We start from the raw sequence: 21,058 nt of genomic DNA on the forward strand, positions 1-21,058 counted from the left end.
CACGAAGGTGAAGCTAACATTCACTTCCCTTCGAAGGCCTAGCAAATAGTATTTAGGACTGATGGCTGTGTATATGCTGAGCTAAATCACGGTTTGTGGCTGGGCTTCCTTTATAAAACAAACTTGTATACTTACGTCCTTACATGACATTTAGTTTTGCTTCATGACATTCAGTCTACCTTGTGTGTACTTGTCCTACCTTCATATGAAATTAAGGATTCTATAACCTTATAGTAATCTTATATCCCCTGCATTTTTTAAGCAAAATGTCTTGCATTTTAGCAAAATGTCAAAATGTCTTGTGTTTAGCAAAATGTCAGCAAAATCCCCTGACATGACCAGCTGATAGTAAACCGCCTGATGTCACAGAGCTGAAAAACGGCCAAACCAAGGCTGGGTCCTGAGTAGCTGCAGCCACCAATCAGCCTTCAGCTGCTGTACTCTTGCCTCCCAACAAAGTGCCCAGGACTGGTGGGTACTGGGCTGGGCTCTTGGACTCAACAGGGAAAGGTCATTACCAAGAAGGGCAATAGTTCTGGCAGGGTGGACAAGGAAAGCTCCCCAGAGGGGGGTCACAAGAGGGAAGGGGACAGAGAAGATGGGGGATTCTTTAGGAGGCATGTTAGGGAGATACCACCTTGCTTAGTAGACCCATAAGCCCATTCCCAGCTGTGACCGACCTCCCTGAGCCCTGACTCTGCTAAGCAAAATGGGCATAACACAGACCCACAGCTGCTTATCCGAAATCCTGGGGGCCAGCTGGGGTTTGGAATTCAGAATTTTTCCGATTTTAGAGCGAAAACTCAACGTATGAATTGCGTGTGACACGGCACCCCCAGGGGACCTGGAGCAGCCTTCCAGAGCCGGGCATGCAGCAACACCTGTGAAGTGCACCCTCCCCGGGGTAAATAAAGGTCAGGTTTTGCCATCCTGTACATTTAGTTTTCAGGCATTTTAGAATTCTGAAATTGGGGATAAGAGAGCATGGAATCATTCTCTCTAGGGCCTATGGGTCCCTGCACACTCTGAGAGGTTGCTTGTCCCAAGGCTTCCCTGCCCTCCTTCCCCTGTATGCTGGGGACCAGGGTGGAGCCAGGGTTGGTTGGAACAGAGGTGGCAAAGGAGTTTCCAAATAGTAAAACCAGCGGCTTTGGGGGACCCAGGATGAGGGAGGCTGGGCATTCCTGGGCAGTCTAGGCCTTGTCAACAGCTGTGCAACAGGCAGTTTGCAGGAATGTCACCAGTGGTCTGCCAGGGGGTGGGCGGCCAGCAGGCAAGGGCAGGGATGCACTGGACCCTCTCAGCAGGTCCCCAGTGGCTGGCTGTTGTCCTGCTTGAGTGTGGTGGTGGTGGTTGCTGGGGGAGGGGGGGGTTACACCTCCTTGTCGTTTCCCCCCAAACCTTCTTCCAAGGGCTGCCCCGGGGCTTCCGAAGAGGGTGTGTGAGGCAATGAATACAACTTCCATTCCTATTCATTTGTATTTTCTCTTGGATTTTTAACTTGTTTTCTTTCCCAATGAGCACATTCATATACCTGAATAAGGCAAAGCTACAAGGACCTTGGAGAGAGTACTGCTCTCACACATTCTTCTTCATCCCATCTCTCCAGCATCTCCCTGCTGCCATCCAACAGTGGGGAGTGTTTTTAATTAAAAAAGAAAACCCCAGAACCTAATGTGAACTTTCTACTAGCTTGTGAGTGTGGAGAACCTACTACACCAAGACAGGGCACACAATCGTGCATGAGTTTGAGAGCTTGAGGGGAAAGGCAGGCCCCACCGTGAAGGCAGGCTCAGGGGTCCAAATATCCTGACAACCCCAAAGGCCTGATGAGGGGCCAGAATGGGACGACCTTCTATAGACAAAAGTCAAGTGTGTTGTGAATAACTGGCACTTGGGGAGCCAGGGGGCAGAGCGCCAGGAAAACTTTCTCGGGGCCTGACTGGATGGAGGGGAACGAGGAAGAGAAATACCTCTTCACCCTGTTCGGCCACACTGCTATCCGAGGGAATACTGGCTCCTCCAGGGAATTCTGCTCCAGCCTTGCTTTTCTTGCCTATGGCCTTTGTTTTATATACATATATAGCATGTGTGTGTGTGTGTGTGCTACATATATATAGTATCTATATACTCTTTACATTTTAATTCCTTACCTCATGGCCAGAGGTGGTTATGAATGAACACATTTCAACAGAGGAAAAACATTTATTGGTAATGGGGTTCACTCAGTGGTGGTGTCCACCAATGAACCGGTCCTGGCTGTGGAGGTGGAGCCTTCTCCCTTCTCCCTGGGGGAAGAAGAAGGCGGCGAAAGCTTTTATTTACTCTTGAAAGGAACAATGAAACGAGTCACTATTTCCTCCTTTTAGACAGGATTCCTAAATTGTTCCCAAGCACTTACATTTGGTCCAAAAGCTCGTTCTCATCAGAGGACTCCTTCTCCTGCAGCGTCTGTGCCTCACTTTTCTTAGATGCGGCTCGGGAAATTCCAAATAGGCCCTTCAGCCTGCTCCAGAAACCGCCCGCCTGGAAAACAGACGGGAGATGTGAATTCTGCCTGTCCCCTGCTGTGTCCCTCCCCGGCACTTTATCCTCCTCAAATTTACCTCCATCCTGCTGTCCTGTGAACGTTTCTTATTCAGGATACTTGAGAAAAAGCCCCTTGGAGGAAAACGCATATCAACAATCAGTGATTTATGCATTTTTCCATGTCTCTTGCAATGTATAGCTCTGGCTTTTTTTAGGACTAAGTGGGTACCTGGGTCTGTACTCCTGTGCAAAATCGCTACAGACCTGGGACCTTGAAAATGATTCCTTGCCTGCTGGGCTTCCAGAGGTTCTCTGTGTCTGTTTAAAATAGCCCGCAATGTCTCTGGGGAGCCCTCTGTATGTGGCTCGGCTTGGAGTACAGGCAGGATTTTCAGTCCCACTCCCCTTCTTGGCCCTTGGCTGAGTGCCCTGAAGGGCAGTGGGGGAGGGGGGGAGGAGTTGTACCACCACAATGGGCAGAAGCAGTTTACTCTCTCCAGAAGCATTTTACATCACCCCTCCTCTAGACCTAGTCTCACATGCATTATTTCCTGGGGCGGGGGAAGAAGGTGCTTTTATATTTCTAGCTGCTTTATCCTTTAAGTTAAATCACACCAAGCAAATGCCTGAGTCCAAATAGCAAAGTTAGCTAGCTTGCTGCCTTCCATGCTGCAGGCTGTCACTGCTGAGTTGTGAAATCAGTCACAACCAGCCCTGAAATACAAAGTATTCTTTTTGAATAAAGATGGAAGAGAAAAAAAAATCAGAGTGCATACTGACTTTGTTTTAGAACAACTTATGTCTATATGGTGTGTGTGTACTGAGTTGTGACATAAAATGCAGCTCACAGCCCAGGCACAGTAAGACCAGCGGAGAAGTTCCCAGCTGGAAAGTCCCCATCTTCTTTCTGACATAGCCATGTGGCCATGGGGCAAGGTGTTTTCCCTTTCCTCTTCTCCGCTTCCTTATTATTAAAGGAAAAGACAAACTACTGTCTAAGGTCTCTCCCAGTTAAAGTTCTAGGACGTTTAGATAAAGGGAGTAGAGACAGAAGGGGCCTGAAAACCAGGAGGATGAGAAGGGAAGTTTTCCTGCTACTTTACAGGACGGATTCATACAGGTCACCTTTCATCAGCAATGAAGGAGACCAGCGCCCTTACCTAAGACCATGGGGCCTTCCCTATGCTTCCCCAGATATTCCACCACCAGCAGGAACAGGTACAACCAAGACCTCTCCCTCTGCACCCTGTTTTCTTAAAGGACTAGTGACAGCAGACACATCTGTGCCAGTCCCATTCTATCTCAGCTTTGGCTAGAGAGCTAATTTTGCAAAATCTAGGCAAAGCATCAGCATAAGTAAATATTCTTTCCAAATGTAGTGGTTTCCTCGCTGTAAAATGAGGAGGTTGAAATAGATGAGTTCTAAGTTCCTCTAGTTCTTTTTATTTTTTTTCTTTTTCCTAGCATTCATTTTACGAAAATTTACTCCCAAGTTTTTGTTTTAGTTTTTTTCTGGGATATTTTGTTTTCTGAGCAACTTCCTCTTTTGGTTTAGAATAGTCTGCTCTTTCTCAGGAGGATCAGCAGGTCTAAGAGCTTGTGCGTGGGTCCCTCCACCCAGGAGCCCCGTAACCTCTGCACTATCTCGGGAGCTGTGTTCCCCTGGATGGGCTCAATGAGCAGGGAGTCTGCATTGAACCCTCAAGTTCAGCACTACTCTCTGCATTGTTAAGCACGGGCAGCAAAAATTCAGCACTCCTTTTGGGCCACCAACCCTGCGCCCAGCCCCACTCTTTGGCCTGGGCACACCCACCAACTCCACCCGTGTAAGGACAGAATGGCCCACGTTGCCTCTGTAAAGTGACATCCGTCAGACGCTTGGTGGTTTTTCACATATGCATGCCCTTGATGGCCTGGCGGTTTCACGAGTGTTCTTAAAGGGAACGTGAAGATTTAAAGCTCTCGATTTGCATGATGGTGTGGGGTTTTCCGGATCAAGTGAGTAGCAAACCATTTTCAGAGGTCACCTCAAGCCTCTTATAGGAAGAGGAAGCTCCTCTAGTTCTAAAATTCTCCTTTAAAACCTCAGACTAATATTTACCTTGGCTTTCCTTCTTTGTCTTCCTTTGATGCTACTTTACCACAAATCTGTTTTGGGAGACAACAACATCACGATTATTTATCCCAATGACCACTATCTCTAAATCTTTATCTGTTCCCTTCTAAGTAAGATGATAACTTTTTTGAGGATAGGAATTTTGCTGAATTTTGACTCTTCTTCCATAATCCCTAACTTAGGGTCTTGCATGGAGCTGGCAGTGTATTTCATTGGCTGTTTTAGATAATATTCAGCAGATAATTCCTAATAAAAACTCTTAGAAGTAGACAAAGAAAATAAAAGTATCTACCAGAAACTTACACAGCAGCTTTATTTCAAGGTCAAGAACAAGAGTAGGATGCCTGTTATTACTGTTACTATTCAACATTGTTGAGGAGGTCCTAATCAATTTAATAAGAAAAATGAAGTGTTGGAAAGACACAAAACATATTAGTATATGAGATGATGCAAAACCTAAGAAGGCCAAGAGCATCAACTAAAATTTTACTGTCAAGTAATACTACAATTCAGTAAGATGGCTAAATCCCAAAATCAAAAGATCAACATGCACACCTCAAGAGCTTTCCTACGTACCACAAAAGACTAATTAAAAATTAAAGAAAGGTCCCAGTTATAATACCAATCAAAATACATAATGTACCTAGAAATAAACTTAACAAAAAATGTGTAAGACCTTTGTGAGCAAAACTTTAAAACTCTTCTGAAGGACGTTAGGAAGAATACACAACGTGAAGCTACCGTGTTCCTAGAGTGTTGGAAAGATGTCAGTTCTCGGCAAACGAACCGACAAATGTAAGACAATCCTATTCAAATCCTAAGATAGTTTTTAAACGAAAACTGGCCAGCTGACATTTGGTAGAGAAATGTGTAGGAATAGCTATAAAATGTGTGAAAAAGAAGATAGAAAAGCAGGAGCTTACCCTACCGGATATCAAAATATGTCATAAAGAAATTGGAATGACGTGGTGATACTGTTGCTGGTACAGAGAAAGATAACTGGGCCAACAGATAGAGTCCAAAGATAGTACTTTAGATGAGAAAAGAAAGAATGAGCCATTCAATAAAAGATTTTAAAACATTTAAATTTTCATGTAAGGGAAAAACAGACAACCACCCTAAAAACAAATAAAACCAATACTAGAGATTTTTTAAAAATTACAAATAACAGGAAATATTATAAAAAGGACTCAAATAAAACATCAGAGACTATTTTCATGCCATGAGGTAACAAGGGCCTCGCTAGCAAAACCTACATCCCATAAGCCATGATGAGATGACTGGCAGACACGATAACCAGCTAACACACATCGTGCTCCTCACAGCCCTGCCCTCTTCTCCCCTTGACTGTTTTCTTCCTGTTGATTTATGGAACTCTTTTCATACTAAATATCTTAATCCTTTCCGTGGCTTTCACTGAATTCCAATGTTGCAAATATTCCTCAGTGTTTTTATCTTTAAGGAGACAGAACGGTGGAGGAAGAAGCGCAGGCTTTGCAGTCAGGGAAAACCACTGGGGTCTTCAGTTGATCGTCCCCACCTGTGGAAGAGGGTGGTACTATCGTCTGCATGGGATTGTGGGGATTGAATCAGACAATGTACAGAAAACTCTTCATCCTCTGCTTGGCACAGACCCGTGCCAAGTTTGCCAGTGGTGTCGCAGACGAAGTGGTCAATTCTATCAAAAGGTTCTGCCTGTTGTATCAGCCTCAGAAAGCTTTTTCCCCACCACCAGATTATAAAAATATTGCTTCTATTTTCTTCTAGTACTTCTACTGGTTCTTCCTATTTTTTTTTTACATTTATGTAAATATATGAAAGATGAGAAACAGATATCTGTTGTTATTTGCCCTTCGAATAGTTAGGTAGCTGTTGTATTACCTTTTGTCCATTTTCTTCCACTGATATGAATATTAAAAGGTGACATTTCAAAAGTCCTAGGAACACATGGTTCTGTCTATTGCTGGATGCTGTATGCTACTTCCCATAAATATTAGGTTGCATTACTCCTCATTATGGAATTGACAAAAGACCTCATCCTTCTTCCTTTGAACACCATTACTGCCCACTACAAAATAAAACATGGCATGGTCCACATCCTCAAAAAGCTTACCATCTAAGTGGGGAGAGGAAATAAGGAAGCCACATAAATAAACATGAATGTGAGATTAATCTACATAGAAATTAAATGCAGTATAGGAGTTTATAGAAATTCCAAAAAAAGCAAAAAGCTCTATGCCACCTGGAGACGTAGAGGGTACTGCCTGGGCAATGGCCAATGACTTCTTCCCAGCGGCCTTGGCAAGCTGGCCCCAGGCTAGTGCCCATGCTAGTGCCCAGTCTCATAGGCTCAGCAATCAGACTCTCCTCACCAAGAGAGGACTCACTTTTTCTCGGGGCAGTCTCACCTTATCAATACCACAGGGTTAACAACAAATCAGAAAGCCAGGTTATGGCCTGACAACAAGAATTACATCTGGTCCACAGACCCCATCTGTGTCTACACAGGGAAACACATTCTGTCTGTAGAGCTAGGCCACACAGCACACGAAAGCACAATCAGAAGGCTACTTGGTGAGAACAGAATTAGAACAAAAGGAATCAGCTGAATCCTTTGTTTGGTAGAAAAGACTGAGTCAGCAGGATCCATCCATCTCCCCACCAGGCACAGCCTGGCTAGTGGGCCTGACTCTCCCCATCTGCTGCCTGAGGTGCCATCTCTACTGTTAGGCGCTGCTAGGATGGGCAATGCCCACGTCGACCTCAGCCTCACTTTTTCTCTGCTTCTACTACTGACCTGACCAGCCCTCCTGCAGACAGACACATTTCCCTCAGCGGTTAATACATCCAGTCAGTTTTACTTAAGTCGGGTAGACCAGAAAGACATTTCGTCTGTACACGCCTCTGCTCTGCCCCATGATGTGTGGACCTTGGAATTTCTTTCTTGGGGAGCCACCTTTTAAAAACTTGTCTGCCATATTTTTAAGTTCTCAGAGGAGGGAAATGCCTCACTACTACCTACCCCCCAAAATGCTGACAAATCTCACAGAAGGACTAGCAGGGCTGAAATATTCAGGGAAGTCTTTATGAGGAAATATGAACTTGAGCTGGCTTTTGAGAGGTTCACAGGACTTCCACAGGCAGAACAAGATAAGGGCATTTTAGATGGGCAAAGGTGCAAGCAAAAGTAGGGATGGGCGTGGTGTGGCCAGGTTATGGAGAGGGGCTGCTTTGGCTAGACTGGAGGGTTTCCATGATGGCTGAAAAGGTAAACAGGGTATTAGGTTGGATTACTAGGGTAGTCAAGATCGTCAGCTTACTAAATCACTCATTTAATATTAGCTCCTGCCTGCTGGGAAAATAAATCATTGTGTAACTGAACAAAAGGGAAACAGGCAAGCTCCAGGAACCAGCGACTGCGAACAAGACACACTTCAGAGAAGCCTGATACAGGATTTAGGCGGCCGTGTTCTAACTGAACCTATTTACACACCATGCTTTACACGCTGGAGAAGAAAGCTGCCAAGTAAATCTAATGAACTGACAAGATCACACTTTTCTCTCTCAGCCATGTCCTTTCCGCCAGGGTGACACGAGGGTGGAGATTCTATATCTTTCCTCATTTTAGCCAACAAAGAAAGAAGTCAGCGGTCAGGAAGGGAGTAATTGGTAATACATCAAACTGACCTCATTCGTTTTGAGTTGAAGAAATTTTGCTATCATGTCAACTCTGGCTTATTAAACTTAAGTTCTCAAGAGAGCGCAGTGGTTTGTTATCTTGATTTCAACTCCACAGAGATCTCTGGGAGTGGGCTTCCCTTCACAACCCCCGGAATAGAACGAAGCATATCTCAGTGCTTGCGACTAAAAAAAAAATTCATCGAGGAGGAGTAGGTGGGAAAGTGGCTTTGATTTTCAGTTTGTGGGTTCTGAATCTGTTCTAAAGACAGAATATATTTCGGAAAGCTGAATTGACTGTTGCCTTACCAAAATGAGACAGGCAATTATGATAAAACCCGTTGCTACTGCAATCACAGGCGTTGCCACGAGGACTTTGTTCTTATACCCGTACCCTGGCCCTGGCACTTGGCTGGCGCGCTAAAAAAAAAAAAAGAGAAGAATTTTATAAACAATCCAGAGAGATGGAAAAGATAAAAAATGACTATTCTTAAGTGTGTTCTAAAGAATAGCTAACTATTCTTTACTACTCTAAAACCCCACTCTTTCAGGTGAATGGCTTATGGGGGCGGGGACCCAAACACACCTGGAATTTTATTTATAAAAAATTACATATTTATTCTTACATGTTCAAACTTCAGTCACCTTCAAAGCACTCTCCATTTGATGCAATACACCTATGGAGATGTTTTTTCCACTGCCCAAAACACTTTTTGAACTCATGGATTTTTATGCCTTTTAGTGCTTCTGCCGTTTTTTGTTTCCCCTCTTCCACATCGGCAAAATGTTTCCCTTTGGGGACTTTTTTCATCCAGGGAAACACAGAAAAGTCACTTGGGGCAAGATCGGGTGAATAGGGAATGTGGGGCATGGGGGTGATGAAAACTGCTGAACACTCAGCACGGTGCGGCCGGTGTGCTTGTACATCATCCACAGTGAAATGGGCAAACATGTTGAAAGGTCTTCAGAAAAAATTCACTGAATCTGAACAGGCTCTCACAACAACACCAGCTGGTGCACTGAAACAGATGGGTTCCTTGAACACTCACCTAGAGGGGCAAAGCTGTACTACAAGAGGCACACATTCCAAAAGATAATTTGGGTTTTTTTGGGTCCCCTCTTGTATAGATTCTTAAAGAACATACCATATCTGATGTGTTATGTAATCTTAGCATTAGCATTTTCTGGTGCGATTTATCTGGTGTGCTAAGTCCTCTTTACGTCTACCCTAGGAACAGAGGCACCACTGTCTAAATCACAGGTGGCAAGCACAAGGCCTGTGGGCTGAATCCAGCCCTCCACCTTGTTTTATCCAGCCTGGCACCTTGTTTCTACCTGGTGGCAGTGCTGAGTTCCTTGCCCCTAGTTAAGGAGTAGTTACATTTATACAGTCCTAGAATTACATTCGGCCCCTTGAAGGCAACCGTGAGGCTGATGTGGCCCCTGGTGAAAATGACTTTGACACCCCTGGTCTAAATGAACCAAGTGGAAGATCACTGTCTTGGCCAAAGCCACATGGCTAAGACAAGAGACAGTCTAGGAGCCTCTGGTCTTCCTGCCCCGGCACCTTCAGAGCATGACCTAACTGACTAACTGTCGGGGCCTTGTGTTTCAGGAGCTGTCCTCACCCCAAGTGGCTCCTCCTCTTCCTCTTCATCCGGGGCTTCTGTTTTCTCATTTTCCCACTGATTCGTATCCCACTCTGCCTTGGAAACCTTTGCTTCTTCTTGCTCACTGAGCAGCTTCATCAGGAGATCTATTCCAAAAAAATAGAGTTTCCTCAATTTATTTTTGTTACGTGAATAGTAAAATTCAGGTTCAAGAGGGTTCCCTGTGTTGTTTTTCAAATGACTCAGGGGCACATCTCCATCCTGCACATTTGAAAAAGGGAATTTAATGAATGGTAATAACACTGATTCTCTATCTTCTAGATTTATCTCCAAGAAAAAAAGGCAATCTGTAATTTAGTGAACTAGTAACATCATTTTTAACGTTAAAGTCTAGCTGCTCACTCAGGAAGGCGGACAAGTTGTCGTCATTTTTGTCTGAGGATGTCCTCTCTGGCTCAATCATCAGCTCAGCGCTGGTGTTCTTCCGGTCTTGTATCACTTTTAGGAAAGAGCCTTCTTCGCTTGTTAAATGTGGTTCTTCCTCTGCTAAAAAAGAAGAGGCCACTTTTGATCATGAAGGACTCATGGGACAGCTTTTTTGTCAGTCCACAGCCATATATCCCAGTCAAATAAATTGGGAATTAGCACATATTGGAGTGTCGTTGAGAGAGGAGAAAAATAAACCCCAACTTAAACCTATGATTGGCAATAGAAGAAAAGGAGAAAAGATATCTTTTTAAAGGGATTTATTTACTCAGAACATTCCATAGTGTGAAATACAGTAACTATATTTAGGATTATTCCATTGGTCCCCCAGGGCCAATTGCCGGGTACTGAAGAATCACCAAGGCTGGAAGATCCCATTCAGTTCGACTCTCTGCAGATCTACTGTGACTCCTCCCATTCATGGACCCCATCCCATCCTGCTCAGACGCAGAGGGAGTATGAGGCTTCCCCTCTCCACCTCGGCGTGTGCTCGTGTTCTTGCTACCATCTCAGATGACCGTGATTAACACCCACTACTAACAGGTCCTCATTTGGATATGCCCTTATCCAATTACCCACCAAAGCATTAGCTTGGTCCCTGCTTCCACATATCCCAGCCCCCATAACAGAAGGCTCTACACAGAAAAAACCACTATGTCCACTCTTGCTCTTGGCTTAAATTTAGGCAGGCACCTGGGACGTAGGTTAAGAGATTTGGCAGGTTGTGTGTCAATGTGGAATGCTCAGTACATCTGTGGAATAATACGTGGGGTCCTAAAATACAGAAGGGAAAAGGCAGCTTTCATCAGATGCCTACTTTGCTTTCATTTCATTTTCTTACATTTTCGGCTTTCCTTGGGGAACCATCTGAAGTTCCTGACTGCGGGAAGGTCAAGTATACCACTGTGCAACTGGGTTTCTATTCCAGAAGAATTAAAAGTATTGCTGGTGAAGGTGAGGGTCAAGAAGGAGTGGAGGGTCCCAGAAGGGGGAGTGTGGGCTTGCAGAGCCCAAACTGAAAGCTGGAGACCTGGGCACTAGGTGACAGCACTTAACACATTCTAATCTTGTTTTTACTCACCTGTACAAAGAGATTAAAATGCCTGTTCTGCCCACCTTTGGGGTAGAAGAGAATAATATAATTGGCCAAAAAAACTGTTTTGCAAAATAAGCAGCATTCTCTTTATATAGGTAGTATAATGTCATTATTTATGATGTGCCCCAGATCACTGCCAGAGGCCCGTGTTCAAGCTACCTGGACATGAAAGCACATTTTGGAAGTTATTAGGTGCCAATAAACCTAATTTGTAGGAAAATACTTAAAAGCACCCACGTGTTTGGTGGATAGAAAACCTTGAGCTTCAGAGCAAGTTCAGAGCTGGACGGTCTAAGAAGACCAGAGCCCTCCCACCCACTTAGAAGGGTTTGGTAGTAGCCTCTGGCGATAAGACCAGAAACTCTCAGTTTCCAAATAAAACTTTCGTAAAACAGCATCACTTGTACTATTTTCCTAAAATCGCAGAAACAAAGAAAATAAAAATATCTCTCTACTAGTCCAATAAGGCAAAGAGCAAATGAGACCTAATGCATCCAAAACCGGTGTACAAACTGTGACCTAGTGAACGAGCTCATTTGGGAGGAAAGCGCCGCGCTGAGGGCACGGCAGGCACGGTGTGTCCCTTCACGTTCATTCCCTTCCCGCTTCCTTTCCTTCCTCTTGTTCCTGAATCTGACCTTTAACAAGCAAGTGGTTCCTAGAAATTTTAGGGAGTCGAACTCTGAATGAATGAATACAAATAATGCAGTTACCTTATTTGTTTAAAGATTTACCGTCATCCATTAAAAATCAAAACGAATAAAGCACAAATTAAAGAATTTACCATCGGGCTACGCGGACTCACCGCAACGTGTCTTCGTCAGGCACTCAGTGTCGCAGTGCAATCTGACCGTCTGGCTGACGGTCTCAATACTATTTTTGACGTGGCAGAGGCAGCAGGCCAAATGGCGAGGTAGGATCCTGTAAATGGAAACACAGAGAATTAAATGATTGGCAAAAAAGTGGTTTGAGCAGGTAGAAGAGGTAGGGGGGGCTACCACAGGGCTGTGCAGAAAAGAGTTCGGAGCTTACCCCTGCAACAGGTTGGTGGGCAACACCTGGCGTGTGCTACTCTTTTTTTTTTAGTCCTCACCAGAGAACATGCTTATTGATTTTAGAGAGAGGGGAAGGGAAGGAGGGAGAGAGAGGGGGAGAGAAACATTGATGTGAGAGAGAAACGCTGACCAGGGACCTAACCCAAACCCTCGGCATGTGCCCTGACTGACTGGAAATGGAAGCTGAGCCCTTTCGGTTCATGGGAAGATGCTCCAACCAACTGAGCCACACCAGCCAGGGCAGCCATTTGCTACTCTTGAATATTGTAAATAAATAGAGTGGAGGACAGACGTGCCCAACAGAAGATTAAGAATGGCAGTGGGCATGGCATGCCTAGACTAAGGGTGACAGGGATTAGAATTGGGTGACACTGGTCTGTGGTTTAATTCAGAAGTACCTCCTTCTCCCAACCCAAAAGTCTCACTTTGGGTTGAGAGTTCAGAAGAAGAGGGAAGACTTCTAAGACGACTTCGGCTATCTGATAAATCCCTAATTGTGAGTAATTCCTGACTGTGAGTGGTACATGTATTAGAAATACTCTGGGTAGTAAAAAGTTGTGTGGTGAAATAATAGCAGATGGCACTGCACATACCTGGGCAATTTGAACATTCAAAAGAATAATGATAATAAGGTACAACAAAATTTAAAGAAGAGCCATGAGTTTATAATGATACTCAAAAAGAAAAGAGATAAACTATTATTTATAGAACAATGCCAGCTAATAAATGTAGAAGGAATAATAAAATTAGGAAAATAGTGTCATTTTGTAACCACCAATGTAATAATCAATCAGACATGGATTATCTATTATTGATGCACAAATAGGTAAACAGTTGAGAGTAGAATGTTTACTGATCCCAAAGTATCATTCCACAGATTATTTATTAATTACCAAGGGAAAAAATAACTTTACAATGGGGATATCTGGAGAATAGTATGTTCATTAGATGACCAAACTTAGCATTATGGGCTACTTGAAGTGATGAGGTAGGAAGGATACATCACTTATGTGGTATTCCTTCCAAAACAGAATCTAATCATGAGCAAACAGACAAATCCAGACTATGGGACAATTCATAAGGCAACCATTGTAGACACATCAAAAATGCCAGGTCATAAAAGACCAAAGAAGAAAAGAAGGAAGAGAAATGTTTTAGATTAAAGGAAACAAAGACAAGACATGTGATGTCTGCTCTCTGATTGGAACCTGGATCAAAACAAAATAGATTTAAAGAATATTATTGGGGGGAAAAAGAACATAACTGGCTTTTGACCAAGATGGAGTAACTAGGACCAATTTAACCTCCTGCCTAAAATAATTTAAAAACCAGACAAAATATATGTAACAACAGTTTTCAAGAAATTGGACTTCAGGCAATGAAGGACAGCGACTCCCAAGAGAGAGGAGATAAATTAAGCAAGCCCTGTTACTGATTGTCCCAGCTCCCTGCTCTTAGTTTCCAGGTCATGAGGCAGGGAAGACAAAACCCACCTGGAAAATGATTAGCTCCCGAAGGAAATGGATATGAGAGTCAGGGGAAACCAAGGTGAGTAGAATCTACAAAGCAGAATACTAGAAAAGAAAAGAGGTGAACAGACAAGCACGCTGGGGATATGCACAGAGATCTCTTGAGTTTTCAACAAAGTACTGGTTGGTGCACGTGTGTGAAGAATGGTTTGAGCCCAGGAAAAGAACCACACGAAAGGATTAGAGATAAGAATAACTGCGTATCACACAATGTTAGGAATAGTGCCTGTTCCAAAAAGCTAGAGATTAAAAACTATAGTGTCTAAATAAAAAAGACACTGGAAAAGATTATTGGCGGATTACACACTGCAGAAGAAGGAAAGACCAGTGAATTTAAAACATAACAGTACAAACTATATAAAATGAAACACAAAGAGGAACAAAATAAAACAACAAAAATGAACTGAGCATCAGTGAGTTGTGCAACAACTTCAGGTGGCCTAACATATGTGTACTTAGAGTCCATGAAGGGGAGGAGACTTGAAAAATCTGAACAAGTAATAGCTGCAAATTGTTCCAGTTGGTGAACACCAAATACCCACAAACTCAAGAAGGCTAATGAACTCCACACACAAGAATCGCGCCCAAAACTATACTGAAGCACTAATAATCAAATGGCTCAAAACCAGCAATAAAGAAAAACTATTAAAAGCAGCCTAAGGAAAAAAAAATACACACTATGTAAGAGGAACAAAGACAAAAATTACAGTAGTTTTTTTGTTGGAAACAATGTAAGCCAAAACTCCCAGTGGAAAAAAATCTTTGTAGGGAAGCGGGGAAGGGGACCCAACAACTATCAGGCTAGAAATCTGTACTCAGGTCTTTCAGAAACAAAGCAAAATAAAGATCTCAGACATAGAAAAGTTGAAAGAAATGTTAAAGGAGGTCATTTTCAGCAGAAGGAAAATGTTACCAGATGGAAATACAGACTATTACAAAAGATTGAAGAATACTTGAATTGGTAAATACATAGGTAAATAGATAAGACCTTTCTTATTACTTAAATATCTTTACAGATAATTGATTATTTAAACACAAAATAGAGTGTGACATTTATAAGAGATGTGAAAGTAAAATGTATTGCAAACAACAGTACGAAGGCCGGGAGGAACAAACGGAAGTACACTATCGCACTATTGCAAGGTTCTTATACTATCGAAATTAGAAATGACTTTGAACAGATTGAAGCTGAAAATATGAGATGTCAGCATGTGGGATATTGCTAAGGCAATACTCAGTTTCTGCAGCTTCCACCTGAAGAAATCAGAAAAAGAAGAGCAAGTTAATCACAGAGTAAGAAGAAGAAAGGACATAATAAAGATGAAAGCAGAAATTTTAACAAAATGGAAAACAGAAAAAAACAGAGGTCAGTGAAATGACAAAATAGTTCCTAGAGAAGATCAATAAAATGGATAAATCCTGATTACTCAAGAAAAGACAAGACAAATAAGACAAATGATCAATATTAGTAGCGAGATGGGTGACATCACTATAGAGTGTATAACTATTAAAAGGATAATATGAATATTATAAAATATTGTGCCAGTAAATTGAAGATTTGCGTTCCTTGAAAGACAGAAACTAATAATGTTTACTCCAGAATAAACATGTAACTTAACTAGCACTATTAGAGATACCGCACACATAGTTTAAAGCCTTCTCGCGGTGAAAGCTTCAAGACTACGTGGCTTCACTGGTGAATTCTACCAAACATTTAAGGAAAAAATAATAGAAATTATACACAAACTCTATGAGAAAATTGAAGAGAAGGGAATACTTCTCAACTCATTTGTAAGACCAACATTCCCCCCATCAAAACTAGACAAAGATATTATAAGTAAGGAAAACTACAGACCAAAATCTCTCATGAGAACAGATACAAAAATTCTAAACAAAATTTTAGCGTATAAAATCCAACAATATAGTTCAAAAATGATATATCATGGGGTTTGTCTCAGGAATACAAGGTTGGTTTAATATTTAGAAATCCATGTAACTTACCCAAATTAATAAATTAAAAAGCAAAAATCATACAATCATTGCAATAGATGCATAAAAAGCGTCTGACAAAATCTAACATTCATTCCTTATTAAAAAAAAAAAACCTCAGCAAACTAGGAAGAAAAGAAGACTTCCTCATTTTGATAAACAACTTCTACCAAAAACAATCTAACACCATTTTTAGTCACGAAAAACAAAGTGCTTTCTCCCCAAGATCAGGACAAAGGAAAGGATGCTTGCTCTCGTGACTTTTATTTCACACTGCGCTGAATGTTCCAGCCGGTACAATAGGGCAAGAACAAGAAAGAAAGGGTATTAGAATGAAAGGAAAGAAGTAAAACAAACTATATTTATTTGCAGACAACATAATTATCTATGTAGAAGACCTGATGGAATATACAAAAAGGCTAGTAAAATAAACGAGTTTGTCAGGTTTACAGGAAACAGGACTAATATGCAAAGAGGCGATTTCTCTCTAATACCTAGCAAAGAACAATCAGAAATAGAAATTTAAAAAATACTATTTATAATAGCATCAAAAGTATAAAACACTTAGGAATGAATCTGAAAAAAGATGTAGAAGACTTACACACTTTGAAAATTAAGAATTTCTGCCCCACAAAAGACATCCTTAGGAAAATGAAGAGATAAGCCACAGAATGGGAGCAAGTACTTACCAAATTAAATTCTTAATATAAAACCTGTTTCCACAATATGTAAAGAACCAAAACCCACTAAAAATATAGACAAAAGATGCAAAGATATACAGATGGCAAATAAGCATACGAAAAGATACTTGACATCTTAATCACTAGGGAAACGCAAATTAAAGCTGTGCTGTGATGCCACTACACACTTGTTAAACCATCTAAGATTAAACAGACTGACCATAGCGAGTGTTGGCAAATGTGAAGAAAGTGAAGTGCTCATACACTGTATGAGAATTGTAGAGTGTAACATACTGTAGAGTGTAGCTTTTTATGCTACACTCTACCTGACTTCATTTTTTAAGACACCCTGGAGAAGGCAAGCCTACAGCGACAAAAATCAGATTGGTACTCGCCAGGGACTGATGGCAGGAGGAGGAATTGATTGCAAAAAAAACCGTGAGGAGCCTTTTGGGGATGACAAAAGTATTGTGCATCTCGAATGTCATGGTGGTACAGAACTACACATTTATCAAAACTCTTTAAACTGTATACTTTAAAGGAGTGCATTTAACTAAATAAAAGTTATACCTCAATAAACCTGACTTAAGAAAATAATAAAGCAAACCTAAAAGAACAACTAAGTGAAAGTAAATACAAGAAAAATCAACTTACAGCTTTTCCAGTTTAGTGCTCATCGTGAGGATGTTCTCAACTGTTGTAAGCGACACTTGTGTTGTTCCCAGGTCTCTGAAGGAGAAGGTCCAAACACACATCACATGAACCCAATGACAAAAATTCTATACTTAAAAAGACACTTAATGGCATCTGATTGCTTCAGTTCTGGCTTCTCTGTCAAGCCAGCTCCAAAGTTTACTTGCCATAGATGATAATTTCAGAGAGTTCTTCCCGAAGAAATTTCAATTTATTTGCATCATCAAATTAATGATGTTGGTGAACAGTACAATCTGTTGGGTTTTTTTTTTTTTTTTACCATTATCCTACTTCTCATTCTCAGTTGCATCCACCACTTCATTATTCTTTAAAAAAATACATAATGTACAACTGATTGCTTTTTGCTTTCTGAGGTCAGTGATATTTCTATATGCGCCACATGCTCCGTGTCTGTATTGTTCTTTGACACTGCTCCCTTCCTCTCTGGCTGTCTTGTCCATCTGCATTCTCTCTCAATCATTTTCCTGTGCCAATAACTTTTATGCAACAAACCAGTTATGATTTAAATTATGACCTTTTAGTCAAAATGCAAAATACCAAATTTTTGACAAAAGTTAAAAAGAGCAGAAATCATCTCATGAGCCAAGAGACTGTCGTAATACTTACATATATTGTAATGCTGGCAATTTAAAAAGGTATGAATCTTCAATGGTTGTCAGAGGGTTATGATGGAGAATTCTGAAAAAATGCAATGGAATTAACATTATCTGCATTCTCAATAACTGCCATGACAGTGTATATTCATTTTGTTGGTGCAAAACTAGAAGGTTAAAAAGAATTTATTTTCTGTACTGATAGATCACCTTTAGAATCTGTAAAGCACTCTTTCTTGGGGAACTGCTCAGGTGCCTAAATGATAAAGTGGGGAAGAGAAAGTAGAAACAGAAGAAGAAGGGGGGAAGGAGAGGGGGAAGGAGGAGGAGGGGGAAGGAGGAGGAGGAGGAGAAAGTGGATAGTAAAGAAAAAAAATATGCCAAAGAACTTTTCAGACTGAACACCCTGGGAGCGACTATGCTTATAGGAAGCTCTTGTTCGATAGAAAATACTTATTGCAGTATACTCCATAATTCAAGTTGCTTTTCTTTCATCTACAGAAACTTTTTTTTTAATTCCACAGTTAATTCCACTCTTAAGCCATACTTTTCAGAGTTCAAACTGGGCTTACACCCAGCTAACCAATCACTATACGATGTTTTTACACATAACTTTTTAAATGGATTTATCTTCTATTTCACTTACATCGTGTGTAAAAACTGCATTCCATGCCAGGCCCGAAACATTCCAGAGCTCACTTCTGTGAGTAAATTGCCACCGAGATTTCTTCAAAAGAAGACACAAGCAAAAGAAGACCAAAAAAAATTTTTCAGATCATTTCTCCTTCGGCAGTGATCCCAATTTTTCTATGACGAAACAACCTCTGTACTCCCTCAATACACTGAATAAATCTCACAGGGGAAGATGTCTGCTTGTGCTCTCGTGTTCACACATGTGGTGCATTAGACACAAAACAGCAAGTGCTCGAACAATACTTGTATTGAGTGCTCCTTATTTCTCTAGAACAGGGTTACACAATTTAAACACTACTGACATTTTGGGCTAGATAATCCCTTGTTCTGGGGGCCTGTCCTGCGCATTGCAGGGCGTTGAACAGCTCTGGCCCTGTCCACCACACACCAGTGGCCCAGCTACAGTTCTGACAACTAACTCGGCCTGTGGATATTGCCAACCTGGGTGCGGAATCACCCTGGTGGAGAACCACTGCTGTAGAATCCTCCATGCTGACCTGGGAGATAATTCTCACACTAGCCTGTGCTACAAACAAAAAGGATTTGCCACATAACTTTAGTAGCTTTCTAGTAATAAAATTTTAATCTTACTTCAAAAGAAATAACAAAGAGGTTTACAAAGCTTTGTAAAAATACTAGACATAATGGAGTTATAGTTATAACTTACAGATATTCCAAAAAAGGCAGTGTTTCAAACGTACTCTCTTCAATAAATTTTATATTATTGCCAGATAAATCTCTAGAAAGAAGTAAAAGAAAAATATTGCCTCAATTAGCTATGAGATACCTAAATAGTAGAAATAACTGGTAGCGGTTAGAAGGATAATAATGAATACATGGCTTTAGTTTAAACTCTGAATCTTAGGAATTGGGATTTGAGCCTTCCCGAGCTCCTAACCCTGCCCTCACCTCCCTAAAGAGTCTCACCTTCGTGATCTTTATAAATAAAATACCATGTTTTGCCATGTATAATGCACACTTTTTTGCCCAAATTTTTGAGGGAAAAAAACAGATGTGCATTATACATGGGTAGTACTAATTCTGTATCTATATAAATGCTTTAAATTCTTTTATTTATGCCTATACATTAAAAGTGCAACTCTAGAAAGCAATAATGATATCTGTATGCAAAATAATACCCTGGAATATGATAACTGGTTTTGTTTCTAAATATAAATAAACAAAAAACTGAATTTAAAAATGAAAACGAAGGATTTTTTCCCTGAAAGTTGGGGCCCAAAACATGGGCGTGCATTGTACATGGCAAAACACAGTACACAACTGTAGATCTTGATAGATTTTGAAGATAGTCTTTCCTGAGAGCAGAATTGATTAGATGACCTTTTGTGGTCTCACCAAATTTAGATTATGAGCTCAAAGTTTTATCTTTATATATAATTATAAATTTCCAATATGAAAGAGAAATAGTCTCACACTTACATACATTCCTGGTTAAGTTCTGTTTTTCTAGGCCAATTCAATACCAGAAGAAATAAAAGATCCCTTTTCACATAACTTAAAAGGAAGCTGCTCCTTTTCTTACTACAGAACTTTGAACTAATTCAGAATGATACGTTCCATTATGTTACTAGAAATTCATTTTTGATTTTACATTGCTTTAATAATCCATGAATTTCATTACTTCAGTTGTACAGTGGTGGGACAACAAAAAACAAAATGGTACTGGGTTTTTATTTCAAAACACCCACTCTTCTCTAGTCTATAGTTACTCTTATTTCCATTGATTCCAGCTTAGTCCCCCGCTATTCCCCTAGGTGAGTATAACTGTCTTCTGACTGGCGTTTCCATCTCTAGTTGCTCCCTTTCTAATCCATCCTGCACAAAGTCACCAGATTAACACTCCAGAAGTGGCTCTTCAATACCAGCCAGCATCACTTGGGAACTTATTGAAGATGCAAATTCTCAGCTCTACCCTGGACCAGCTGAATCAGTAATTGTAGGGGTGGAGCTTGAGTTTTAACAAGCTCTTCAAGTGATTCTGTTGTGGGCTAAAGTTTGTCCTAGAGCACTGGTGTGATAACATGGTAGCTCGGCATGTTATCCTTGGCTTGGCCTTCAAAGCCCTAGATCTGACTCTAATCTCCTGCTCTCTCTACCTGTACTCTACAGATACTCAAGGGTTTGTTTTTTTCTTTTCTGTGTTTTGCCTTCCCCCATGCTCCTTTTGCATGTTTATTCTACCCAATGCATCTTCGTGATGATCCCCAAGGGCCCTTCAAGGTCCTCTTCAAACAGCATTGTTCTAGTAACACCTTCGCTGATCCAACTT

The 21,058-nt window shown here is 41.3% G+C and overlaps 1 protein-coding gene across 1 annotated transcript in view; it reads right to left on the reverse strand.

Annotated features, from left to right (window-relative positions):
• Positions 1 to 2,196: 2,196 nt before the first annotated feature.
• Positions 2,197 to 21,058, reverse strand: part of LOC112316502 (leucine-rich repeat-containing protein 37A-like) — a 32,523-nt gene continuing 13,661 nt past the window's right edge. Inside the window, exons 4-15 of the mRNA XM_053911266.1 lie at positions 19,436 to 19,507; positions 18,722 to 18,802; positions 18,089 to 18,160; positions 17,423 to 17,497; positions 12,321 to 12,436; positions 10,336 to 10,479; positions 9,952 to 10,079; positions 8,633 to 8,743; positions 4,631 to 4,677; positions 2,607 to 2,661; positions 2,402 to 2,526; positions 2,197 to 2,288 (exon numbers count right to left, since the gene is read on the reverse strand). Coding sequence (XP_053767241.1) covers positions 2,222 to 2,288; positions 2,402 to 2,526; positions 2,607 to 2,661; positions 4,631 to 4,677; positions 8,633 to 8,743; positions 9,952 to 10,079; positions 10,336 to 10,479; positions 12,321 to 12,436; positions 17,423 to 17,497; positions 18,089 to 18,160; positions 18,722 to 18,802; positions 19,436 to 19,507 — 1,093 coding nt within the window. The 3' untranslated portion in view covers positions 2,197 to 2,221. The remainder of the gene's footprint in view (positions 2,289 to 2,401; positions 2,527 to 2,606; positions 2,662 to 4,630; positions 4,678 to 8,632; positions 8,744 to 9,951; positions 10,080 to 10,335; positions 10,480 to 12,320; positions 12,437 to 17,422; positions 17,498 to 18,088; positions 18,161 to 18,721; positions 18,803 to 19,435; positions 19,508 to 21,058) is intronic.

This window comes from Desmodus rotundus, chromosome 9, assembly GCF_022682495.2.
Source record: "Desmodus rotundus isolate HL8 chromosome 9, HLdesRot8A.1, whole genome shotgun sequence".
Lineage (NCBI taxonomy): Eukaryota > Metazoa > Chordata > Mammalia > Chiroptera > Phyllostomidae > Desmodus > Desmodus rotundus.